The following is a 26,861-nucleotide window of genomic DNA, read 5'->3' as shown; positions in this document are numbered from 1 at the left end:
ATGTTGACTAATCTGGCTCTAGTTGAACTTGGTTGAGAAAATATATATATGTATATTTCGTTTGGGGTGGGAGGATATCTATAGTTGGAACCAAAGCGAATGGAAAAATAGATAAAAAAAATTGACAATATGAATGAGAATTTACTTCTACATTGAAAGTTTCAAAATCCCATCTCCTAGCTCTGATACCTTGGCCTTTCATGTAGAGCTTAATGTAAAAACTCAAATGACCTTAGGGTTGCCTTTAAAATGGTTGTTAGTTAGTTGTTGACGAACTTCCACTTTCGACAAGAGTAAGCTATGTATCGACGCTTTGAGTCATCCTACTAATACTTTCAAAATATATGTTCAAACTTGGACAAGAGTAAGCTCAAACCATGTCGGGAGAAGTTAGCTAAAGTAGGGTTGAAGTAAGTTAAGGTTGATTCAGTCGTGTTAAGTTGGTTCTAAATTACTTTAGGACTATTCTTTAGTTGAAAAAAATGCATATTGACATAAAAACAGTTGACATCTGATGGGCAAAAAAATAAATAAAGTCAAACCATTTCACATGGTGATTGCAGTAATTAATGGAACTCATTAGGAAGTCATGATCTGATGTGTAATGCATAGTAATTTTATGGTTCTTCTAAAAAATGACAAGCATTTTGATCTCTGCCAAGTGAAAATTGTGGTTCAAGATCTAGACCATATAAAAAGAATAGTTGCACAAAACTTTCATAAATACAGTTTGTCAAGTTATTTTAGATCTATTATATATATATATATATATATATATATATATATATATATATATATATGCAATTTCACCTTAACTGTTTGATGATTTCAATCCATGATGATAAGGATTCACACCATATACATCTATGATTCAAAAAAAAATTGAGAGTAAATTATTTTTATTCAGAGTAATTTTTTTTTTTGATAAAGTTAAATCTCTTCAGTAATATTATTATTATATAAAAGATTTTCATTATAAAGTTATTGTCAGTTATTATCAGACCAAAACTTTTTAAAGGAGTTAACATCAACATCGACAAAAAGTGCTTTAATGTTTACTATATTTAATATCTTAAATCATTTACAATTATCATGCTACAACTAGATTTTTATATTTTTGTTCCATGTAAATTTCTTTATTTATTAATTTATATTGGATAGTTAATTATTATTATTATTATTATTATTTTTATTGGAGTAAGAGTAAAAAAATGATATTGTTCATTTTAAATGTTCAGGATCCACACGAAAAGATTATTTTTTTTATTGTTGCTGGAACTTTGATTTATTTGATATAATTTTGCATGGTATGAAATAATTGATTGAGAAGGTTTATGAAGAGGTGTTGGTCAATAACGTGAATGGATCAGCTTTAATGCAATTCAATCACGTTCCCTTCACGTGAAAGCGGCTCGGATATATATATAGTCTTGATCTCTTGCGCAGATCAAGCTTTGTTTTTTTAATTTTTTTTTATTTTTTAATATTTTAAATTAAAAAAATTAGTATTTCTCTATATAAATTTTTAATAATTAATATCTCCTCAACATATTACAATACTCAATAAAATACTTAAATTAATTTTATTTTATTTTTTTTAAAAACCAAACGCTATAATTTAATTGGGAAATCTGAACTCCAGAGGTAAAATCTAAAAAATAAAATAGTTTTGATACTATAACCCAAAGTCTGAACCCTAGCGATAAAATCTAAAAAAAAATGACTTTGATACTATAACTCAAAGCCTGAACCCTAAATAGTTTTGATACTATAACCCAAAGTCTAAACCCTAGAGGTAAAATCTAAAAAAAATATCTTTGATACTATAACCCAAAGCCTGAACCCTAAAAATAAAATTTTTAAAAAATATTTTAATTATTTTTTTAATTCAAAAATTTAAAACTAATAATTAAAAATTAAAAACAAATAAAAAAGAAAACTAAAACCAGTTGAATCCTGTGCGCGCACAGTCGTGCACTATGTGGGCGCGCAGGATATCAAGTGCATATATATATATATATATATATGGGAATAAGATTTCTTCCTTTATAAAAAATGGATCAAGGGATGATGTATTTTTAATTACAGTCAGATTGTAACTATGATATACTCATAATTAGTTGTGATTTTTTTCCTGGATTCATCGTCTCCACCATGTTATAGTTTGAGACTTTGGGTCGGAATGAGCGGCCGCAATCTAGCTTGATCGCACCGGATTCTAGCCGCGATCTGGCTTGATCACGGCTGAAATCCAATGCGATCGCGGCTGGAATCCGATCACTGTCAGACCTCGGCCGGTTCACGGATGGATTGCAATCGGAATCCAATCGAAATCCTACGTGATCAGGCTGCCACGCTAGCGATCGCGATCGTGGCCGGATTTCAACCGGATTGTCGCTGGGATTTTGGATGCGATCCAGTCGGCGGTGGACGGGGTGGGTGGCGGTGGGCGATGGGCGGGTGGCCAGCGGCGAGGCTGGCACGACGGCGCCTCTGTTAGTTTGTCGTCGCGAGTATAGGCGCACCGGGAGGACCTCGAGAGAGGGCGGCTCACGTGGCCATGAGTCCGTCGTGTTCGTGGCGAGCTAGGGCACAGTTTTGATCCGCTGTGGCGAGATAGAGAGTAGGCGCGGAGAGAGAGAGGGGAGGATCGCGAGGCTTCAGCGGCGACGAGAGAAAAAGAAAATAAGGAAAAATTGGATGATGTGATAAGAAATAATGAGAATGATATGTCACATGAGTTTGTCCGTATGGTTTCGTAGAAAAAGGTCAGTAGGATAATAATTATATATATATATATATATATATATATATATATATATATACCGAGGATGACTTAGAGCTGTCGACTTGTTTAGGGGAAAAAGAAAAATTATTTGAGAAAGAGTGGAAGATAGACTCGGTAGAAAAGTGAAAAAGTGGTTAGGAAGTCATTTTTTCGTCAACCCGGTGGCTATGTATTTTCTAGCTCTGTCATTATTATATGGACAACTCATAGGCATCTGTTGATATGACAAATTGACTCAGTATTTTTTTTAAAATAAAAATTTCTAGGATTTATGATTTAGGATTTTAGGGGAAAAAAAATTAGAATTAAGGGTTTAAAGTTTTAAGGTTTAGAGATGAATTTTTATCCAAATTTGATTTTCAATTCTCACGTAAAGGAGGTGAGATTTTTTTTTTTAAAAAAAATAATAGTTGGTGTAGGGATGACAATTTCCTTTGAATTCAATGAAAAATTTGATATCTGATTCAAATTAAAGAAGGTATGGAGGGAATTTTTAGGCTTGATTAAATAATCTAGTTTTTATGTATGAGTAATTTTAGGTATGACTATAGAGATGGATGTGGTAAAATTTTACTCATACCTTATCCGAGATATATATCATAAGTTCCAATGAAATATTTTTTTTTAAAAAAATAGAATTATAGATAGTAATAGGATGATGGATAAGATATGGATGTCTGATCTGATATGGGGATGTAGCTGAAAGTTAAATACCCGATAAATATAAAGATGTATATAAGGATGGATATAATAGATGGGGATAAGTACGAAGGATATAAAATCCTATCCAAATCTAACCCATTATCATCCCTAAGTTGGTGACCATGGGCTACCCATAAATGAGTAAGTAGGATATCATGATTCTCTCTATATATTTTAATAATTCAGGTGTATAAACTTTGCACTGCAAGAAATATACCGATTAGAGACCGAAATTTTGGTTCATAATTTTTTGGCCGCTGACGTTATTTAGCAACAAAGATAAAATTTTAGTTGGTAAATGCATTTGAGACCGCTAGTTAAATTTAGTGACATAAATTTAATTCCGTTACTAATTATAACCCAAAATTTGCCAAAACACTCCTAAAAAAATATTAAAATCCTTAGTCTTCAATTTGTGTTGGGCCCGTCAGGTTGGTCCGTCCCGTCAAACAATTTAAGTAGATTGGATTGAATTTTATCATTCCAAGTCCGCTGTGGACCGACCCACTTCGGTCCACGACTCACGCGGGTCACCAGTGACGAACTTGGGTTGATCCACGGGTTGAGAAACAAGTATAAACTAATTTTTATGTCAATTTATCATCTTTCTTTGTTATAATTTTGAAATAAAATAATATTATTTTTTATCAAATATGAATATTTATTTGTATCCATTTATATTTAAAATATCTGTTTTTGGATATATTTGATTGACAAAATTTTTTGGAGTAAAATGTTAAAGATATATATATGTATATATTTTATTTTAAAAATTTTTTGACAGGCTCATGAGTTGGTCTATCTAAATCCTAACCCACCTTAAATTAAATTGGATTGAAGATTTTCCAATTCACCAAGATAGCAAGACGACATCTTAAGGATTTTGATTAACGATATTAATCAAAATCTCCCTTGTTATCCAACCTTCAAAGTTCCAACTATTCTTCACGGATTTTCTTAATTTGCAATTGTACATCAACAAATTCCCTTATTAATTCCTCTTTTTTATTCCCTAGCTCCTTCAGTCATGACTATAATTACAACATCAAGTAGTAAAGATATGGACGTCTTGTCATATAATAGTTCTATAAGACAATAAACATAGCATGGGTATAGCATTTAACTCACATGCACCGTACACATATCATCGACATGAAAATTATGTCTAAATATATAACCCATGCATTCAACTACAGAACTATCTAATAAACTTACTATAATCAAACAAGAGATCAATTTTTATCATAGATTTCCTCAAATTTTTTATCATAGACTTCCTCAAGTTTTTAAAATGGATATGCATTAAACATCAACAAAGGACAATTCACTACTAAATGAGTAAATAGATTCAAAGGTTTAATTCACTAATCTGGATGAGCATGTCAGTTGATAACTAAACATGAGTTAAAAAAAAAAAGTCAGCAGCCCAAAAGGTTTAATTTACTTTACTCCAATTCCTAAGAACCTCCAAATCCTCTTCGACTATTAGGATGACTAATGAGATTTTACTTTCTCATAAATGTAACACTCATATCCCTCCAAACAAAAGAATAAATATATAATTAAATTAACTAGCTATAATCTAGTCTTTCTGTAATGACATTACTGTACTTACCTTTCTATCAAACCTTATCAGATAAGGAAATTAAAATTCAGGTAATAAAAACCCTCCAAACAATGTTGATTAACTAAATGTTAATATGAGTCTTAATTAGTTTTGATAAATTTATCATACTATTATATATATTTTGATAAATTTCACATGTTAGATTTCTTTTTTTAATTCTTGTGATCAGTATTTAATAGGACAATTTTAGAAGTACAAGTAAATCCATATCCAACCATCAATTTATGAGATTTTTTATTCTACCGTAAGAAAGTATCCCGGGACCAAATTTAATAATATATTTTTTTAATAAATCTGCTATTTTAGCCGCCCCATGGATATAGAAATTTAATAATATAGTTGATTATAGCATTCATGGTCATCTCGTGTGCTTGGGCTTTGCCATATATGTATATATGATTCATTATTATCAATAAAATATTGAGATATTAGTCGATAATCACATCCACCTCGACTGGAATATTTGACTTCGCACGTGAATTATTAAAAATACAATTAATGAATAATTAAAGCCTGGAGATCGATCTGCTTAGCTGTCGATCGAGATACAGATGACGTTGCAGCAAACATGTAATCTTTTAGTGACTTAATTTGGTGGACTAGTTCAGCATTACAATATTTTCAAGGGTGGAAAAGTAAATAGGCAGGGAGATGGTAGGAGCCTCATAGCGATGGAATCAATCATTGTGGTGGTTCAACGGGCACTTCCATGTTTAGGTTAGGACCACCCGATGCTCTTGTGCACCGACACTTCTTTGATCTAGTCATTTGGAATTAGGGTCATAAATAAGTTGAGCCGAGTTGAGGTTTGGGGTGTTCAAAATTATTTGATAAGATAACCGAGTCGAGTCGAACCGAGCTTAAAATGAACTAAGCTTTTGAAATGAGTGTTCAAGCTTGACTTGGTTTATTTTTTATGAGCTTGAGCTTGTTTGAAATTTGACTTGAGCTTGATACGTTTAGATGTTATCAAGCTCTCAATTCAAGCTTGACTTGAGTTTGGTTCAAGCTTGGCTTGAGCTTGATTTGAGTTTGGTTCGTTTAGATGTTATCAAGCTCTTAATTCAAACTTGTTTGATTGTTTGATTGGTTATTAAGATTGATAATTTAAATTTATTTATTTTATTTTATTTTATTATTTATTTAGCATATTGAAAATAATTTTATTAATAAATATGGTTCGTGAACATTGTTCACGAACGTTGTTCACGAACAGTGTTCACGAACATTAACGAGCAGAAGACATATGTGTTCAAGCTTGTTTGTTTATCTTAATGAGCTGTTCAAGCTTGTTTGTTTAATTAATCTTATGTATATTAAACGAACATAAACAAGCTCTTACCAAACCGAACACCAAACTTATTCACGAATGCTTGATTTATTTACAATTTTATTTGGAATGATCATTCAAGTGAAATCATTATCGAAGAGTAATTATTTAAATGATTAATATGCTTTGAAAGGATGAGATTTGTAGAGTTCGACATCGGTGGATCGAGAAGGAAGGGATAGCAGATTGCTACACTTAAACTAATGTTCATGAAAAAGAGCATTGACACAACAATAAAATTACTATCATGTGATCTTGAGATCACGAGTTTAAATTGTAAAAATAATTTTTTACAAAATACAAGATTAAACTATATATAATAGATATAATATGGTGTGATCATTTTCCAAGATCCCGTACTACTGAGAGTGAACCAGAGTTTTGTGCATTGGACTTCTTTTATATATAAACTATAATGTTCATGAGAGACTCTAAGTTTATACAAATAAATTTTTTTGAAGAAAGATAATAACAATTTGATGAATCCATAGCATGAATTTCTTCTTAGGGTAATTGTTTTTTTTTCTTTTTGCTTTAGTTCTCTAAACTAAATTTTAATGAAAACTTAATTAAATATTAAAAATGAAAAAATACAATACATCTGGTTGTTTTTAGGTTCATGATGCTATTTTCTCTTCACACTCAATTTAGATAAGATTTAATTGATTACTAGAATATAATTGACAATTAAATTGACTAATGACTTTTGAAGAATATTATAACTTAAATACTAGCCTTTGCTAATAATGGATAAGTAAATATATTTTAACATGATTTTGTATTCAAAATCTAAATTTTCACACTAACTTAGATAAGACTTAATTGAATACTAATAATATAATTAATACATAGTCAAAAATAATATATTTTATCAGATGAATTTACTCACACCGACTGACAATACTTACATATGGTGTTACTGTAATAAGTAGCTCCATTCCTAATATATGTAAAATGCATCACAAATACTGTTCTAGAGGATTGACAATTTTAGAGGGTTTAAGTGAGAGTACTATCTCTAATACAAAGTCAAAAATTGACTAATGACATTTTAAAGATATTATAAGTAACTTAAATACTAGGCTTTTTGTCTATTACATACTAAACATGGAAATGTATTATTTCTCGTTCAAAAATTTAAATATATGTTATTTTTCATATTTAATATGTGATGTCAATCAATTTACATATCGGTATCTTTACTTTTTATATTTAATTAATGTTTTTTGTAAAAATTTAATTATGTTAATATATATTGTATAATATTTATAAATTCTATTAATAAGCATGTACTATTTGTCAAAACTTGATCCCTTTATATATAAAAAAATGGATCATGAGGATTTAAAAGAAAAAAAAAAGGAGAAGATAAATTTTAGGACAATTTTTTAATTCCCATGAAACGTCCAAAGGACAAGGACACTTTACTTTACCATGCTTTTATTCAACTTTGAAAACTATCCAAAACACCCCTCTAATTTATATATATGTATATATATATCCATATATATCAAAAAAGTATATTTATTTTGTAAAATATCTTTTTGTTTGTAAAAAATAATAAAATGTAAAAAGTCTTAAGAAAATTGCATGAACTCACGGTGGAGCTCACAATCACCACAAAATCACATCCAAGTTCGAGCGATCATGTAACAATCAACCTAAAATCAAAGTTAATCGTGATTGCTCGTGGTCTTCAAGTTTTCTTGAGGTTTTTTTTAATATATATATTTTTCAAAGAGGGGATTGGGAAGGAGTATTTTAGAAAGTTAGATGGTGCTTTGGATAATTTTCAAAGTTAGATACCCGAAATGCTAACTTGTCGAAAGGACAATAATTAAGCAGGAAACAGACGCGGCGCGCGACTGTTCTACCGGGCGACGCCGCCAATAAATTTAGTCAGCCAGCTGACACCAGAGCAGAGCAGGAAACGCAATTCACTCCATCACCGTCAATTTTGTTCGCCGAGAGAATCCGCTCCGTGAAAAAAAAACAGTGAAGCCAAATCCACGGTTCCACGGAGTTAACCCAACCCCGGTCACTTCAACCAGGGTTGGCGACGGCAACGCGCCGAGCCTTTAAAAGGCCTCCGGGAGCGCTCATCTTCTTCCCATCCCCATTCCCTTCCTTGATCCTCCTGCTCATTTAATATTCAGCTTGTGTGTTATGCTCTTTAGTTTAGGTACTCGTTTTCTTTCTTTCTTACTTTCTTTCTTTCTTCTTTATGTTCATGGCAACTTGAGATTATTGAGGAGAGGAGGAAGAAGGGAGCATGGTTCCTGCTTGTTTTTAGCAGCGGCTTCATGAACGTCTCAGAGAATTAATTAATCTAAAGAACGGATTTTTTTTTGAATAAAAATTCGATTTTTGTGTTTTCAGCGGGTTGAGAATCGAGGGTGATGGCGGAGAACGGCGAGTTCAGCTTTTCCAGCGGCGGGATGAAGAAGGCTGCGGCGGCGGCGTTCTCCAATGGGCTGCCGAAGATCCAGACGCACGGGAGGGAGAAATCGGAGAACGGGATCTGCCACGACGACAGCGGGCCGCCGGTTAAGGCGAAGACGATCGACGAACTGCACTCCCTGCAGAAGAAGCGGTCGGCGCCGACCACCCCCATCAAGGACGGCGCGCAGCAGGGCAACGCTGCCTTCGCCACCATCTCAGAGGAGGAGCGCCAGAAGCTCCAGCTCCAATCTATCAGGTCAATATTTAATCTCCAAACAAACATCTCTTTCTCAATCGATTTTTCTAAACCCAAAAGGAAACAATTTTTGAGAAGAAGAAGGTGGAATCCAATCTTTCTCCCGCGTTTCTTGTAATGAAATCGTGCTGTGCGCAGTGATTCGTTGGCGTCGCTGACGAGGGAGACAGGGCCGAAGGTGGTGAGGGGCGATCCGGCCAGGAAGGCGGAGGCGACCAAGGTCGCCGCCGAGCACCACCACTACTTGACGCCGACCATCAGCGTCAGCGACAGCGCCCTCAAGTTTACCCATGTCCTCTACAACCTCTCCCCGGCCGGTATCTGCTCTCTTCTCCTCTTCATCACTCAAACATCACATTTCATTCTCATTGAAAGAATCACGAAATCCTTGTAGAACTCTACGAGCAAGCCATAAAACATGAACATGGATCATTCATAACATCGACCGGAGCCTTGGCTACCTTGTCCGGCGCGAAGACTGGCCGTTCGCCGAGGGACAAGCGCGTCGTCAAGGATGAAACCACTGCCGATGAGCTTTGGTGGGGAAAGTAAGTCCACACAACTAATTCATGATCCTTCCATTGATGGTTCCTTCTCAAAATGTATGTGCACTATTCACACAGAGGCTCGCCGAACATTGAGATGGATGAGCACACCTTCCTGGTGAACAGGGAGAGGGCTGTCGATTACCTCAACTCTTTGGATAAGGTACACATGCACATCAAGTGTTTGATGCAATTCCTCATAGATCCTAATATGCCATTTGAATGATACAAGGTATTTGTGAATGACCAATTCCTCAACTGGGATCCGGAGCATCAAATCAAAGTTCGAATTGTCTCTGCAAGGGCCTATCATTCCCTGTTCATGCACAACATGTAAGTGAAAAATACTAGTAATAAGAATGCTAAAGATGCTCTTCAATTCTACAGTTCGACAGTTATCCAGATAAGTCATCTTTGCATTGGTTCTGTTGATCTCTAGTAGTGAATCATAGTTGTGTTAGTAGCAGGCTGGATCATACATATGCATATATTAGTGTTAGCGAGCTAACTAGCTCCTCTTTCTCTCCTTAATGCCAAGGGAAAACATGTAAACTAGAAGAAGAAAAACTCTCTTTTGCATGAAATAATTGGATGGATCGCAGGTGCATCCGTCCTACGCCTGAAGAACTGGAGGATTTCGGTACTCCGGACTTCACAATTTACAATGCTGGCCAGTTTCCATGTAATCGATACACACACTACATGACTACCTCCACCAGCATTGATCTTAATCTTGATAGGAAAGAAATGGTCATCCTTGGCACACAGTATGCCGGGGAGATGAAGAAGGGTTTGTTCGGTGTGATGCACTATCTAATGCCTAAAAGAAACATTCTCTCCCTGCACTCTGGCAGCAATATGGGCAAAGATGGTGATGTTGCCCTCTTCTTTGGACTATCAGGTAAGTGTTGGTCGGACGAGATTCTGGCGCATCACCTGCCCATTGCTTGGTTACTATACTGCCCTTTGCAACTTAACTAGAAGCATTTCATGTGTAAATGTGTAGAATTATGTTACACTGTAGTGTTTTCGCCATATGGCTTCTTTGTTCTTATGACTTTTGCTTTGTTGTTTTAGGCACAGGGAAAACTACTCTGTCTACAGACCATAACAGGCTTCTTATCGGTGATGATGAGCACTGCTGGAGTGAAAATGGTATTTCAAACATTGAAGGAGGTTGCTATGCAAAATGTATCGGCCTATCAAAGGAGAAGGAACCTGACATTTGGAATGCCATCAAATTTGGAACCGGCAAGTGCCCTATCAAACTCAACATGCACTTTGAACTGGAATCATTCATATTTTTTTGTCCTAATGTTTGCAAATTTCTTGCAGTGTTGGAAAACATCGTGTTCGATGAACACACTAGGGAAGTAGACTACTCTGATAACTCTGTCACAGGTGATTAACTAGATGAAACAAACTTCTTGAGTGAATTGGTATTGTGTGAAAGGGAATCTGGTTCAATGGAATTGTTGATGTTGCAGAGAACACTCGAGCTTCATATCCAATTGAGTATATTCCTAATGCGAAGATACCGTGTGTCGGTCCGCACCCGAAGAATGTCATCCTCTTGGCGTGTGATGCTTTCGGCGTGCTTCCACCAGTTAGCAAACTTACTTTACCGCAAACAATGTATCACTTCATCAGCGGTTACACTGCTCTGGTGCATAGTCCACTGCTTTACTACTCTATAGTTGCTGCTTAATCAATATGTTAAAGGATGTTCACCAATCTTAAAATAAAAATTAGGTGGCTGGCACGGAGGAAGGTGTTAAGGAGCCTCAGGCGACGTTCTCTGCTTGCTTTGGGGCGGCGTTCATCATGCTTCACCCTACTAAGTATGCAGCTATGCTGGCCGAAAAAATGCAGAAGCATGGTGCCACAGGATGGCTTGTGAACACCGGTTGGTTTGGCGGAAGGTAAACGCTCACAATCAAATGATATCTGATAGCTAAAACCTTAAATAGGAGAAGAAACATAACCTTAGCAATTCATTTTGATCGCATCATTTCAGGTATGGTGTCGGAAAGCGCATTAAGCTGGGATACACAAGGAAGATTATCGATGCCATACACTCAGGAAGCCTTCTGAATGCAAACTACAAAAAGACCGAAGTGTTTGGTTTGGAAATACCTACTGAGATCGAAGGTGTGCCTTCTGAGATTCTTGATCCAATTAACACTGTAAGTACCAAACCAGTAGCTCAAGAGATATCTCATGCTGAACAACCATATGTTTGTGCCTTGCATTCTTCATCTGTTTCCTTTGGTTTGTAGTGGGCAGAGAAGGAAGACTACGAGGTGACTTTGCTCAAGTTGGCCGGCCTTTTCAGGAAGAACTTTGAGGTGTTTGCCAACTATAAGATTGGTCAGGATGGCAAGCTGACTGAGGAAATCCTTGCTGCAGGGCCAAACTTCTGAGCCATGGTGAAAAAAATGAAGGAAATTAGATAAATAAAGAGGTAGTTTGTGTGGAAGAGTTAAAGCTTAGATGACCTCAGTTATGTAGAACATACTTAATGGTAGTCAGTCGTGTGTTTTTCCCTTCTCTTTTACCCTTCTGGACTATGTGATCTTATCTCATGTTACTACAAGCCATCCAGAGCATAATGAAATATGATCTTGAGTTTATTTGCTCCACTTGAGTTGTAGCTGTTCGCCGACCATTAACACATGTAGATTGGTGGATCAAACATGCATTTTGTGATCGGATAGCTTGTGCTTTCTTTGTGTGATTGGAAAACCAAATGCCATCTTTGAGAATTGTTGCACATATGCCAGGAAACAAAGAAACTTAGAAGTACAGAGAATAAAAAGAAGAATAACTTCAGAAAAGAAATACACAGAAGAAAAAGAACACTGAAGAAGAAGAAGCAGCCTCAGCAGCTTATGATTTAATATATATGAAAAAGCAATGACTTGAAAAAAAAAAAACAGAGAAGAAGAAACAAACCTTAAAAAGCAGAGTACTAGTCGAAGAAGGAGATGCAGAAATATATATATATATATATATATTTTCGATTCAGTTGACCGGTTAGGGTCAACCGACCAATCTCCCAAGGTTGATCTGCTAGAGTCGATCAATCTTTCAAGGTCGACCTGCTACAACGGGCTGACCAATCTCCCAAGGCCGACACACCAGAGCCGACCAACTAGTCTTTCAAGATTAACCTATTAGTCTTCCCGACCGAGCTGACCTACCAGAGCCGACCACCCCTTATGGATTGTCAGAACATGTGGATTGTCAGAACACGTAGATTATCCAAATATGTGAAATAGTATGAGTGACAAAGTGTGATTCCCACAATATTTACACAATACAAGATATAGGCAACATTAACCCTCTGACATATGGAACATGACATATTACAAATGAGACCCCACAGGTCATTCGAGTTGGTATGTGGTGGGATGCTTGCCACATGAGGTCGCGGGGTCGAAACTCAGGGTAGTCGGGGCGTAAATCCCCGGTCCCTGTGCAACTCACCCCACCTGCCACATGCTCGCTCAGGATGCTGTGATTTACCTCCCTCGTGATGACCTTGGGTCGGGTGCGGTGGGGGCGCTGGGGGCGAGCGATTTCGCCTTTTGCCACATGACATATTACAAATGAGTAATGGAGTGTTGAATTTGTGTAGATGAAAAACATACCTGCGCCTGCAAGGAGGGAGGTTTTATAACATTTTGTAATCTCCACATTAATTAGATGTTATATTTATAATAAAGAATATGTCATGGTAGTAAAAGGTGGAATTCGCTACCCCAGCGGCTCCACACGATCGACCCCACGACCATCTATGAGAAGGTAAATCGAGAAACTGTAGTTGGCCAGTGCGGAGGAGGTTTTTTTTCCCTCGACTTTGTCGAGATTCGAACCCTTGCCTTATGGTAGCAAGGTTGAGTTGGCTAATGCGGAGCAGAGTTGCTACCATAGGGTAAAAGTTCGAATCTCTACAAAGTCAAGGAAAAAAAGCCCTCCTCCGCACTGGCCAACTACATCTTCCCGATTTACCTCCTCACAGATGGTCGTGAGGCCGACCATATGGAGCTGCTGGGGTGGCAGATTCCACTTTTTACTACCATGACATAATCTTTATTGTAAATATAACATCTAATTAATGCAGGAATTACAAAATATTATAAAACCTCCCTCCCTGTAGGCACATGTATGTTTTTCATCCACACAAACTCAACACTCCATTAGTCATTTGTCATTTTCTCCTCTCTTGTATTAACTCGAGCGTCGGAGTGACTGCGCTAGGAACCACCTGACCTCGATTTTCTTCTTGCTCCCCTTCTTCGTGTGCTCATAGGCATTTCCTATTCAAGATGTCTTTCTAGCCAACCTCTAGACCAACTCACTTGCATTCCAGATCTCAATTATATATATATATATATATATATACATATATATATATATATATATATATATATATACACAACTAACCCTGCACAACGATGGATGACATCCAACATAGATGCTTTGATGTGGCCAAAACTAATTTTTTATTTCTCTCTCTGTAATTCTCTTATCTCTCCTGTAGGCAAGCAACTCTTTTTTTCTCTCCTACATGCAAGGTGGTATTGGTTTGTACAAACCAGTATTAAGGTAGTGCTATTTTCTACAAACCATTACTAGCACGGGTTTCTACAAACCAGCACCAACACTTGTTTCAAACTAGAACCAGTGCTGGTTTTAAACCAACACCAGGTTGGTACTGGTCTTTAAATACGAGCATCAACTCTAGTGTTAATCTTGAAAGACCAGCACCAATAGTGGTGCTAACCAAACCATTGTTGGTTGGTGGTGATTTGCACAAATCATCGTTGGTGTTGGTTTGCGTAAACTAGCACCAATAGTGGTGCTGGTTTGTACAAATCAGCACCAACGTACTGGTGTTGGTCTTTAAAGACCAGCACGTTGGAACTGGTCTTTAAATATCAGCTCCACTTTGGTGTTGGTTTGCAAAAATTAGCACCACCATACATACACGAGAGAGACTTACATGCAGGAGAGAGACGAGAATTTCATACATATAAGAGAAGAAAAAAAAAAATCAATTTTAGTCACGTCAAAGTATCTACATTAAGTGTAGCTCATTGTTGTGCAGGGTATATATATATATATCGTTCCTTGTAGAACAATCCGCGATTCCTTTTTTTAAAAAATTTTGGCCGGAGCGCCTAGATTAAATCCAGGCGCCCTGACTCTATTTTTTAAAATTTTTAAAAATAAAAAATTTCTTTAAACATCCTAAGTGCATATATTATACCCCGTGAGCAACTAAAGTTATTTATCTTGAACGCTATAATCCAAGAAACAAACTTGAACCATAGAGGAAAATTTTATTAATTTAAACCCATTATAACCTAACCTCTAAATTTTAAAATCCTCAACCCTAAATACATATAATATACCCTGTGAGCATATAAAATTTTTAATCTTGAATACTATTATAACCCAAGAGGGAAGTATGAATCCTATAAGAAAAATCTTATTGACTAAACCCGTTATAACCAAACTCCTAAATCTTAAAATTTTGAATCCTAAATACATATAATATATCTCAAAATAAAATAAAAAAATTACTAAATGAGTGCAGGTGCCTAGATTCATTCCAAGCGTCCCGAGTCTAGTCCGGACTAGTTCGCAGGTAAAGATATGCAGCATATCAAAATATATCCTGGGCGATGTGCGTGGGCGACGCACTTGGGCAACGTGCATAGATGACGCATGTGGACGCCTCCATTCAAAGCTCGTCACCCATATATATATATATATATATATATATATAACTAATTTTGATGAAGCTCAAAATAAAATTATCTTAATGCCATTTTTTTCATACTAAAAAGAATTTTAAAATTTATAAATAATTTTTTATAATTTTTTTTATATAAAAAATATACATTGTCATAAGTTTTTTTTTATCCTCTATTTAGGATTAACAAAAAATTTTATAAATACCTTAAGTCAAAAACATATCTTTTCTGTCTTTTGGTAAGATCAAAGGTGTATATTATATGTTATTATCAATTTAATATTTAATTAAAAAATTAAATTAAATTTTTATTAGGGAGAGTCGAGCACTGCAGTGTGGATGTGGCGCATCCTTACCTGAGTCTAATTTCTGAGTCCGGGTCACCGTCGTGTGCCGTGGCTGCTCGACCAAAGTGCTCCGCCACGCACTCGCTCCTCGTGCCCAATCGGTGACCGTCGCCGGAGGCCAATGACGACTTCTTTTCATTGAGTACTTGCCGTCGGTGCCCCAATCCACTTCAACAGGGATCTTGCAGGAGGCAGAAAGATGGGGATCCGAATAATCTCGGGCGCGCCGACCGACGGCACGACCAGAGAGGCGATCCCGCCAGACTCCTCAGCGTCAATGAAGACTCTCGGAAAAGCAACGCAGCTGATCTTGCAAAATCGGGCACAGCCATCGCCGCTTACTGTTGCTAATATCGAAGGAAAGGCGCTCGAAGCTTCGACTCCGCGAAGAGTTCGCCGATCAATCCCGGACACAGATCAAAGAGCCCCAAGATTGCGGCCGGTGGAGTACCTGCCGATCGAGCGGCCGCAGTCAAGCACGACAAATCTGTATTCAGACTTATATACAGGGCAGAAAGGGAAGTTGGTATTTTTCTTTTATTTATTCTTTAAACTGTATTTATTATTTCTTTTAAAGATATTTTCGAACGAATTTAAAAATAGCTCTGGATGGAATAAGATGAAAAATATCATAGAATGCTGTTTTATTTATTTATTTTTTAATGGAATATTATTTTAATAAAAACAAAAATTAGGGGTGTCTTTTTCGGTAAGAAAATTATTTCGGGTTAAATCAATTAAAGTTAAATCGATTTATACTCAAAATATTTTATAATCAATAACTCGAAATAATATTAACTCCAATAAAAATATAGCAGAATAAACTGGAAAAAAAATGAATTAGCAATATGATATCAGGAAGCATCCGTGCGATTATCATCATCGACTTTCCGCCAATCTCAAAGCATCTGTTCTCGTGCTGCGTAGCCGTATTGCCCCCGCCGGGTGTTCTCTCGCCGCTTCTTGTACACGACAGCCGCCGCCGCCAGCAACGCCGCTCCAATGATCACCCCCAGCGCCGTCGCCGCTTTTTCCCCGGCGATCATCCCTCCTCCGCCTCCGCTCTCGTTGGGCTCTTCCCTCGCCTCGGAACGCATGTCCTGCTCCTCGACGCCGGCTGACGGCGGTGTGGGAGCAGGGGAGGGCGGCGTCTCCGGAGGAGGGGCGGGAGGGGATAGATATGATCCGTCGGCGACCGAAAAGGGCGAGGGCGAGGGCGAGGGCGGGTTCGAGGAGAGGGAATGGTCGGCGGCGGAGAGGAGGGGAACGACGAGGACGAGAGAACGGAACCGTGGTGTTTCCATGAGAGAGCGAGAGATCCCCAGTGAACGCAGGGTGCGTCGTTCTTGGCTCTACTTGTAGACTCTGTTTCGTCGGAGTGTTATCACGTGCCATGCAGGTCGCTTGCATGAGAATGCAAAATGGACGGTGGGATAACATCACACTCCGATTTCAAGTTCTGAGTCTGTTGCCTGTATTGGACAGGATTCGGCGGGTCACGCAGAGAAGGACGAACGGGGACCCGCCATGTTCACGCGATGGGCGGGTGAGCACGTGGAGATAGCGTTGGGATCTTGTGCAAGGTGAAGGCGAGGATATCGAGAACTTTTTTCGCGTCAAGTAATAAATTTGTCTATTTCTTTATTTGAGATGGTCAACGGCTTCGATTTCCCAAGAAGAACTTTCTAATATTCATTGAACAATGAAAATAAGATTCTCTTGCAATGATATTCTATGCGTGATGCAGGGTTTAGGTTCGTTCATCCTTATTCATCTGAGCAGCCGATGAGAATTTTTATAGGATCAGAATCATCATCTCAAATTTGATATTACCTAATTTATCAATTTTTTTCTTGTAATTATATTCGAATGAACAAAGAATCATCCAATTAAGTTGATACATGCACAACAATTAAAATAGCCAATTAATTCTAAGGTAATCGATCCGATTCTAGAAAAAATTTTCATCGATAAATCAAAATAAATTTGTAATGGATGATTAATCAGCTTAATATTTTTAAATCAACTATCAATTAAAAAAATTTATTTATTAACTCATCCAAATTAAGATTCAATTCTGATATATCTGAGAAATTTAAAAAGCGTCCTGCCAATGTATCATTGCCGAAGGGCGACTAAAAATCATACATGAACAAATTATTGTAGACGTGATACAAACGATGTACAACTGATCAATCTAGAAACTCAATGAATAATAGACTCCATGAATAAGGAGATTACAGAACACAATGCAACAGCTGATATCTGGAGTTTCCAAGGATTACGATTCCCAGTACAGCGTTTGCTTCTATTTCTCATCATCACAAGCTTCAGATTCAATTTAAAAGTAATTTTGAGGAAGTTCATGACTTAGTGGGAATAGTAGTCTCCTCGGGCGATGCGGTAGTTGAGGTATACGGTATTATCACATAAGATTTGGGAGTCAAAATTCAGCGCACCCGAGCATATCTTTCCCTATACTTTGATCACCTACACTAATGGCTAGTAACTGTTGGATCGATGAGTTTTGCTAGAGAGGGGAGGGGGGATGAATAGCGATTTAAAATTTTCGTAGGGTAAGCACACAGCGAAAAAATCAAAAGCAGAAAGAATGACACAAGTAGTTTTTACTTGGTTTGAAGCCTTCGACGACTCCTACTCCAAGGCCCGCACTCGTTGAGTGATTTTGTTGGGCAATCACTAATAATTCGAAAGGATGTTACAAAATGAAGTACATGAATTATTATAAACGAAAAACCGACAATAATTAAAAAAGACAGAAAAATAAAATTTGTCGGAGAGTCTTCGCAGCGTTGGGGGCGCCGGGGATTCTTACCTACCTCCTCCACTGTTGGCCAAGGGATGAGTTGGCGGAGGCGCCGGGGGTGAACGAATCGTCTTTTGTCACATGACTCAGGGGGATAACTTATCGATATAAAAGTAAATTCAAACAAGTAGATCAAATTTCTAATTGATGTTGGAATTTAATTGGATGGTTTACGACATTAATCCAATAGTTGGGTCCAGTTAGCTCAACGATGAGTTGTCGGCTTGAACCGGTAGAGTTCGATATGACGATGTGGACCTTGTCTGACTCGTTTATATTCTCGACACACCCTTTTTCGATTATAGATGTACCCCTTCAGCTAATAGATCAACACACTCCTTTAGATATTGTCATTACTAACTTAATCCTGTCGATTGTTGAGTTATCCCTTCGGATATCGACACACCCCTTCGAGTAAATTATATTTATCCCCATGGATACAAGTGATCCTATATGAAATTGGGGAAGATGACGCGTTCATTCTTTCTATCAAAATGTTAATTGCAGCGAAATATAATAAAAACTTAAATGATAGAATACTCGTGGGATTTACTTGGTTCTCAACCAAGTACATCCAAGGCCTAATCACGGGAGACGCTCATCCACTAGTGATCGCCTTTCCAGAACTTTTCAAAGGCGGAGAAACTCGTCTTACAAGTTGCGATATAAGCACAAATAATAATAAATTAAGTACAACTCGTAATAAACAAACCAAATAAAAGATGACGATCGATTTGGAAGTCCTGAGTGCAACGCGCCCCCCTGGAGCTTCCCCGGTCGTAGAGCTTCGCAGTGTAGCTTTTTGAGCACAGAGATGGAGAGTAGAATTGAAGAAGTTATCTTGAATGTTGAGCCTTCACTTCTTTTTATAGAGTTTAATCATATTCTTATCTGGATCAACTCTTATCTGGATGAACTCATATGGATCAAGCCTTATTTCTATCTATATTATCTGGCTTATTCTTATCCTCACCTAAATCATAAAGATAAACTAGATCTTTTATCACATCATCTTCCATGTCAATATTTCTAACAACTTTGCAATCTAGACCGAATCCAATCGATTTACCGAACCACTGGTTAAGTCTACTATATCGGTTTGGGTCCGGTTTGACCTGAGTCAAGTCTAATTCACTCATTTGCATTTGTCTACTATTTGTTTTGCTTCCAGGTCCATGTTCCTACAAAATAACCATACAAAATACAAACAAATAACCTAGCCTATATCTGTAAGTTTACTTGACCTACTAGACTTACCTTTTGCTTGAAGGTCTCTCCTCCAAGTATACCACCTAAGGGTCAATCCCTTAGGATTAAGCCACACTCCTATAAGTCTACCCCACCTACTAGGCTTCATGCTTGGTCTGCATCCAAGAATTTACCACCTAAGGCATACTCCTTAGGATCTCCACTGCCTAACTTCACTCACTAGAACTGCTACCACTAGACTTCATTCACTGGGACTTTTACCGTCTAGTTTCACTCACTAGAGCCTAACTTCACTTACTAGGATTTTACCCTCCTGACTTCACTCACCAGGGCTTAGCTTCACTCACTAGAGCTTCCATTATCTGGTTTCATTCATTAGAACTTCCTCTTACCTAACCTCCAGTTAGGACTAGTCACTCAGTAGATTTTTTACTTGCCTAATCTCTAATTAGAACTTATCCTTACCTACCTTCAGTTAGGACTTTTCCTTACTAATCATCTAGTCTTAACTAGACTTTTCTCTTCCAAACATTAAATCCTATTTGGATCAACCCTTGGTCAAACTAACCAAACTTAGATACATTATCAAACATCAAAACTCTGGAAGCTAATTGCACGAACACCTTAGAGTTTGAGGCATTGTGTATGACTCGAATGCCTTAGAGATGGGATGTATGATGTATGACCTGAATGCTTTAGAGCTTCGATGTACGATGTATGACCCAAATACCTGGGAGCTTAGAGGCATGATGTATGACTTGAATGTCTTAACTCTTAGATTCTCTGCATTGCTAAAGATAGGGGTATATTTAAATTTTAAAATATAAAATTTAAATTTTAGACTTATTTGTCAGGCTGGCCTGAACGGATAATCTCAAGTTATTAAATAGGGATAAATGAAAAAAAAAAAAAAATAGGGATAAATGATCCACTTGGTATGGCTGAGTTGTCGGTCGGGGCTACCGAGTCGATGATAGATTGAAACTTATCCTGCATGAAGATGCCAAAAGGATTTGTCGAATGAAATAGCTACAATTTAAAATTCTTGCACCTAGAGCTATTTGGGAGCTGTCGATCAAATTGATATTTTGGTCCTTTGGGATTTTCGATCATATGCTCACTTTGACTTTTGTCGATCGGACTTGCCTTGCCAAGTGGACATTGTCCATTTTGATATTTGTTGATCCACTTTTCCTTGGCGATGCCGATCAGACTCTTTGTAAAGATGTCGTCCGGATGTTTGATTTAAACATCAACTAGGCTCTTCCCATTATGTTGTTGAAGGAGATCCTTGAGAGGGGTGTGAGGATGATTCTTTATTCACTTCTCCTGACTCCGTCATTTGACAGAGCCTCTTGGCATACTGATAACATTCACTGGTGTCATGATAATGAGATTGATGGTAATCACGAAAACGTCGGTGCTTTTTAAGAAGCGACCGATCTAGCACGATAGTCAATTATGGGACATCTTCCACCTTCTGTACTGCTCTCTCCTCCCTTCTTGGCTCAAGTGGGTGACTCAGATGCCGACCTACACCTTGCGAGGATGGAAGGAGAGCCTGACGTTTTGTCTGAGTGATGGTAGGAGTTGATATATTATTTTTTTTTCTGGTGGATTGAGCTTCCTCCACATTGATATATTTGGTAGCTCTTCCAAGTAGGTGATCAAAGTCCCAGGTGGCTTCTTGATTAGGGATTGAAAGAAGTCTTCATTTGTGAGTCCTTGGGAGAATGCACTCATCAGGATCTCGGGGGTGACTAAAGGGATGTCTATAACCACTTAGTTAAATCACTTTATGTATGCCTTCAATGCCTCCTTAGGCCCCTTGCTTGAGGAAAAATAAACTTAGCATGGTCTTGTTGTATCGATGGTTGCTAGCGAAGTGGTGTAGGAATACTTTACGGAAATCTTTGAAACAACAAATGGAGTCGGCCGGGAGCCAATTGAATCATCTTTATGTTGAATCTGAGAGAGTAGTAAGGAAAACTTATCACTTAACTTCATCCGTGTACTGATGGAGGATAGCCGCGTTCTCAAATTTGATAAGATGATCCTATGGGTTGGTGATTCCTCTGTATTCCTTGATCATTAAAGGTTAGAAGTGGCTCGGCAATGTCCACCAATATCTCCTAGGAGAACAACATACTGACTCGCTTGAGAGAGCTACTAGCCATCGGAACTTTCCCCCTTCGAATGTCCCCAGCAGGTACATTTTCAGAAGACAATCCTTGGGGTCTCTCAGCTCAGTCTGCACCCTCGAAGGGCATGCAGAACAAGGCCCAGTGATATGTGAGCAGAGACGAGGGTACAAGCGGCAAGCTAATCGGCTGTGCGAGGGCTTACATGAAGCCGGTTAGAGGAGGAGCCGATGGAAACCAAGTCGGTCCTTCTACTCTGGTCCCTCACTCAGTGTGAGGGCCAGTCACTGATAAGGTCGTGTCATTCTACAAAGGATGCTCCACTATCGTTTGTTGTTGTTGTACCAATCTATGCGCTCATGTAGATATGAGCAATTCCAAATCTTCTTGCGATGAAGTGATCATTGTGAACTGTTCATCTTCATCCATCTTCTTATTTCACATTTAGGTAAAGATTCCCACAATCGACACCAAATTTGATCTTGTCTGAAATCGAGGAAGATACAACGTTGGGAAGTGGCTTTGTTGTTGACCGTGAAAAGACTCTGAGCTAGAAGAAGATGGTCCCTAGCAATCCTTTTTGAGCACACCACAGAGAGAGCAAAGGGAAACATTAGCTCAAGAACCAAGGAGGGGTCCCTGATGCAGCAGACACTCCAATGCTTAAATTAGAATAGTAGTCGATTGAAAAATGGAGAAGTAGATGAATAGTAGTGTAGATGTGTGCGTATGTGTGCATAGTGTCCCAGTTCTCTACTCAATAGAGAGGACCCTTTTTTATACTGACCCTCAGAACCTTTGTAATAACGAGGTATCAGAAAATGTCTGATATCAGAATATGTCAAACAATAGAAGATGTATAGTCACCCTTCAAGGAAAGTTTTGTTACATGTATATAAATCGTCTTTCATAACCTTCGTAATAATTAGGCGGCTGAGAATGTTTGATGTCAGAATATGTCAGGTAATATCAGGTAATGGACGAGGTATGACCACCCTCAGAGAAAGGTTCCATTACAGGTATATGTTATGGTATAGCTAAATATTCTTTGACGAATAACTATTATTCTTTGACAGGTTATTACGATGCTCTAATAATGTTCTCCTAGAGGCAGTCCAACTAGCCTTGCAACTGACCGACCGTATGATGAAAGACTAACATATGAGAAGTGGGGCGCTCAGCCCCATAGGTCTGATCGGAACTTTGGGTCGACCAACCGTATGATAGAGACCTTTCCCTTGAAGGGTGTGAGGCTAAGTCATGGAAGGTCTGATCGGATCTTTAGCCGACCGACTGTATATTGTGATACTTGTATTTGAAGAGTGGAGAGTCAAGTCACGGAAGGTCCGATCGACATTCTGGGCCGATCAACCATATGCTGGAGGACTAGGCTATGAGGAGTATGGAAATGAGCACCAAATGCTCGACCATCGCTGGGTCTGATCGACTGTATGTTGTGTACCTTGGCATTGAGAAGTGAGGCATTGAGCTCTGAATGCCCGACCGACGCTGAGAAGTGAGGAGCTAAGCTTCGTAAGTCGGACCGGCTCTAGGACCGATCGGTTATATGTTGAGAGAGGTCCGACCGACACTTTGGGCTGATTGGTTGTATGCTAAGAGTCTTGACGATGCGAAGTGGAGATCTTAGTCCCGGTGAGAGTGACTCGTTCAGTTGCATATACTCTGATTCTGACCGTCACCTCACCTTGATTTTGATTACTACATTATCTTAACTATTGATCCCAAATTACCTTTGGGCCCATTTGCAACATACCGTATCATATATCAATGTGGCAAAAGGCAATTTGTTCACCCCAGTGTCTCTGCCAACCTGTCCCTAGGCCAACATGGAGAAGGTAAATCACAGTTAACTATTAGCTATTAGTGCAGTGATCAAAATATAGAAGAAGATATATTCGGACATGCCGAGTTTTGACCCCATGACCTAATATGGTAACATCTCATGCCTCAACTACTGCACCACCCCGAGAGGACTACCGTATTACATATCAAGTTGCTACAATAGATTTGATTAATTAATATTACAGTAACACATAAATTGATTAATAAATTAATGAACATATCTATTAATTAATCTTGATTTATTGAATAATTTTTTACACCCAAATTTCAAAATCTAATTTTGATTTCTTACCTTTTAATGGTCCATTCGTCTATTCATATCTGTGAACCTAACTCGTTTACGAGTCAAATATTTCATTCCATCATATCGAACGGTCTACTTGTGAATTAGCCGTTCTATCCCTATATAATTTGTTGATTATGAAAATCAATTTTCCAAGTACATTGGTTCATAGAACCAAATAGCTATTACTTATTTTTTAATCAACATGATTAGGGCCTTGTCTCAATCCTCCCAATTCATACGCAGATCAAATAGACTAGCTATTTCACAAATCCTTAAATAGCAAAAGAAATCGAGATCATGAAGGATAGAAACTAACCTGGAAAAGAAGAATTGAATTTAATGAGCTGTTTGAACTTTTTTATTTAATTAATTGTTTATATATTTAAAAAATCATTAAGTATTTACTAACCCAAACAACATTAAAGTTGCTCATCAAGAGGACTGAATGGAAAAGAACCTTTCTCGTGCATTAACTCCATAGGCTCTCTAGCCGTAGCCATAATCTCCACTAATCCTACTGTGGAACAAAACAAATGAACCCCTACAACTCTGACACCAAAGCTACCCACTCCGTTCCCCCACAGGATGTCTTTTTCGGCCGAAAGCGACTGCTGACGCAGGCGGGTGGCTCCCAAAGTCGCCGCTCGCGTGCGTCCATCACCGCCGTACGCGACCGCCAAAGGATCGCCCGCCGTCCGATCATCATCCCCGAGTTCTATTTTAAAACTGTCGGTCATCAGCGCTTAACTAATGGATACTAATCGACCACGTGGCGCGCTACAATTCGCTCTGCGGCTTAAATTAAGTAAGTCTGCCTGCCATTTGCGATTAAATAATTATTTATGTGAATTATAATTTTGGCGGTTAAATAATTATTTTGGGCGGCAAATAATTCAGGTAAAACTCCACCCCGCCCTCTCCACTTTCCTCGATCGAATTCGTATTTATACGATTCCACTTCTTCAGCCATCGCCACTGATCATCTGCTCGATCTCTTCTTCTCTTCTCTCGAAGATAGTTAACAATGGGGAAGGACACGGAAGCAGCGGCGGGAGACTACGGCGCCAAGGACTATACTGACCCTCCGCCGGAGCCCCTGGTCGACGCCGAGGAGCTGGGGAAATGGTCCTTGTACCGCGCCGTCATCGCCGAGTTCGTCGCCACCCTGCTGTTCCTGTACGTGACTGTCGCCACCGTCATCGGCTACAAGCACCAGTCGGACAGCACCGTCAACGGCGCCGACGCCGCCTGCGGCGGCGTCGGCATCCTCGGCATCGCGTGGGCCTTCGGAGGCATGATCTTCATCCTGGTATACTGCACCGCCGGCATCTCCGGCGGCCACATCAATCCGGCGGTGACGTTCGGGCTGTTCCTGGCGCGGAAGGTGACCCTCGTCCGCGCGCTGCTCTACATGATCGCGCAGTGCCTGGGGGCCATCTGCGGCGTGGGGCTCGTCAAGGGCTTCCAAAGGGCCTTCTTCGTCCGCTACGGCGGCGGCGCCAACGAGCTCAGCGGCGGCTACTCCAAGGGCACTGGCCTCGGCGCCGAGATCATCGGCACGTTCGTCCTCGTCTACACCGTCTTCGCCGCCACCGACCCCAAGCGCAACGCCCGCGACTCTCACGTCCCGGTACAGTAGCCGAATCGATCGAAGATCTTACGCTGAATAAATTCGACACTGAATTCGTCTAATGTGATCACTGTAAACCATACGCGCGCGAATGATCAGGTTCTGGCGCCGTTGCCGATTGGGTTTGCAGTTTTCATGGTGCATCTGGCCACAATTCCCGTCACCGGAACTGGGATCAATCCGGCGAGGAGCTTCGGAGCTGCTGTCATCTACAACAACGACAAGGCCTGGGATGACCAGGTAATTAATTGATCGAGCTTCAGCTCTTAAATCGTAGCAATATTATCAGTAATTAATCAAGCTAATTAAGGCCTGGATGATCTTATGAATGATCTCGTTACGTTGGAGCAGTGGATCTTCTGGGTGGGGCCTTTCATCGGTGCCGCCATCGCAGCCGGCTACCACCAGTACATTCTGAGAGCAGGAGCTGTCAAGGCTTTGGGTTCCTTCAGGAGCAGTTGATGATCAATTAGGGCATGGTAAGGAGAATAATTAATGATCAGTACTCAGTGGCAATTGTAGATTAAAAAAGGCCAGTGTGATCAGAGGGATTGCTTAACTAGTGCCCTCCCTTCTCTTGTTGTGGTTGATGGTGATTGTATCTTATGCCTCAGGTGTATTATAATATCTTTCTGGCTCTGCTTAATTAAGCTTTTTATAATTCTTAACTTGGTAAATATTTTCTCATAGGGAGTTATCGAGCTTGAGATGTGAGTCTATTTGTGGCTCGTGTTGTTTATCAAAATCTTTTTAGTCCGCTCAACCTCAATCCCATTCGCTATATAGCTCGAGCCTAGTAGCTAATTGACTTAAGCTATACTAGCACTCTATCTTATATTTGAAAGGACTAGTTTGGGCTTATAATGGGTTTTTACATGTTGAATCTCTTGAGAATCTAGCTCCAATGCCTTTGTTGTTGTCTTTTTAGAATGTTTGGATTGAGCAATTGAGTCTTTTAGTCAACTAGAGTTGGCTACTATCTCAAATTGATTCTGTAAATTTACCACATGGTTACTAACTCGGCTACACTCTGGAGGCGACTACTACCTCAAATTGAACAACCATGGCAAGAGTATCAAGTTTTGAAGTCTTAGGAGATCGGCC

General features: G+C 38.8%; 3 protein-coding genes and 1 long non-coding RNA gene across 4 annotated transcripts; 2 read left to right on the top strand and 2 right to left on the bottom strand.

Annotated features, from left to right (window-relative positions):
- Positions 1-8,494: 8,494 nt before the first annotated feature.
- Positions 8,495-12,332, top strand: LOC121976972 (phosphoenolpyruvate carboxykinase (ATP) 1-like). The gene is made up of 13 exons (XM_042529422.1): positions 8,495-8,629; positions 8,827-9,145; positions 9,284-9,462; positions 9,540-9,693; positions 9,769-9,853; positions 9,923-10,023; positions 10,293-10,591; positions 10,768-10,941; positions 11,026-11,091; positions 11,178-11,356; positions 11,443-11,612; positions 11,708-11,876; positions 11,970-12,332. Exons 2-13 carry the CDS (start codon positions 8,847-8,849, stop codon positions 12,111-12,113), a joined length of 2,019 nt encoding a protein of 672 aa, XP_042385356.1. The 5' UTR covers positions 8,495-8,629; positions 8,827-8,846; the 3' UTR covers positions 12,114-12,332.
- On the bottom strand, positions 12,248-16,278 carry LOC121976973. The gene is made up of 2 exons (XR_006110717.1): positions 15,811-16,278; positions 12,248-12,446 (listed from the first exon to the last, which is right to left on the bottom strand). It is a non-coding gene; the product is annotated as an uncharacterized LOC121976973 (long non-coding RNA).
- Positions 16,279-16,700: 422 nt separating this feature from the next.
- On the bottom strand, positions 16,701-17,105 carry LOC121978745 (protein SCARECROW 1-like). The gene has a single exon (XM_042531045.1). The coding sequence runs from the start codon at positions 17,103-17,105 to the stop codon at positions 16,701-16,703; it is 405 nt and encodes a 134-aa protein (XP_042386979.1).
- Positions 17,106-25,041: 7,936 nt separating this feature from the next.
- LOC121976971 (aquaporin PIP2-5-like) lies at positions 25,042-26,434 on the top strand. Its single transcript, XM_042529421.1, has 3 exons — positions 25,042-25,757; positions 25,857-25,997; positions 26,109-26,434. Exons 1-3 carry the CDS (start codon positions 25,152-25,154, stop codon positions 26,217-26,219), a joined length of 858 nt encoding a protein of 285 aa, XP_042385355.1. The 5' UTR covers positions 25,042-25,151; the 3' UTR covers positions 26,220-26,434.
- Positions 26,435-26,861: the final 427 nt, after the last annotated feature.

The sequence above is a fragment of the Zingiber officinale genome, chromosome 4B, assembly GCF_018446385.1.
Source record: "Zingiber officinale cultivar Zhangliang chromosome 4B, Zo_v1.1, whole genome shotgun sequence".
In the NCBI taxonomy this organism is placed as follows: Eukaryota; Viridiplantae; Streptophyta; class Magnoliopsida; order Zingiberales; family Zingiberaceae; genus Zingiber; species Zingiber officinale.
The sequence above is the reverse complement of the archived record's forward strand: the minus strand, read 5'-3'. Positions and strand labels throughout refer to the sequence as shown.

What these genes read in the sequence shown, in the direction of transcription:
- LOC121978745 (XM_042531045.1), bottom strand. Translation starts at nt 17,105, where the DNA reads ATGGAAACACCACGGTTCCGTTCTCTCGTCCTCGTCGTTCCCCTCCTC.
- LOC121976972 (XM_042529422.1), top strand. Translation starts at nt 8,847, where the DNA reads ATGGCGGAGAACGGCGAGTTCAGCTTTTCCAGCGGCGGGATGAAGAAG. An exon ending in GATGAGCTTTGGTGGGGAAA is followed by an intron (nt 9,694 to 9,768) that starts GTAAGTCCACAC and finishes CTATTCACACAG; the next exon opens with AGGCTCGCCGAACATTGAGA. An exon ending in TTCTTGATCCAATTAACACT is followed by an intron (nt 11,877 to 11,969) that starts GTAAGTACCAAA and finishes TTTGGTTTGTAG; the next exon opens with TGGGCAGAGAAGGAAGACTA.
- LOC121976971 (XM_042529421.1), top strand. Translation starts at nt 25,152, where the DNA reads ATGGGGAAGGACACGGAAGCAGCGGCGGGAGACTACGGCGCCAAGGAC. An exon ending in CCCGCGACTCTCACGTCCCG is followed by an intron (nt 25,758 to 25,856) that starts GTACAGTAGCCG and finishes GCGAATGATCAG; the next exon opens with GTTCTGGCGCCGTTGCCGAT. An exon ending in ACAAGGCCTGGGATGACCAG is followed by an intron (nt 25,998 to 26,108) that starts GTAATTAATTGA and finishes ACGTTGGAGCAG; the next exon opens with TGGATCTTCTGGGTGGGGCC.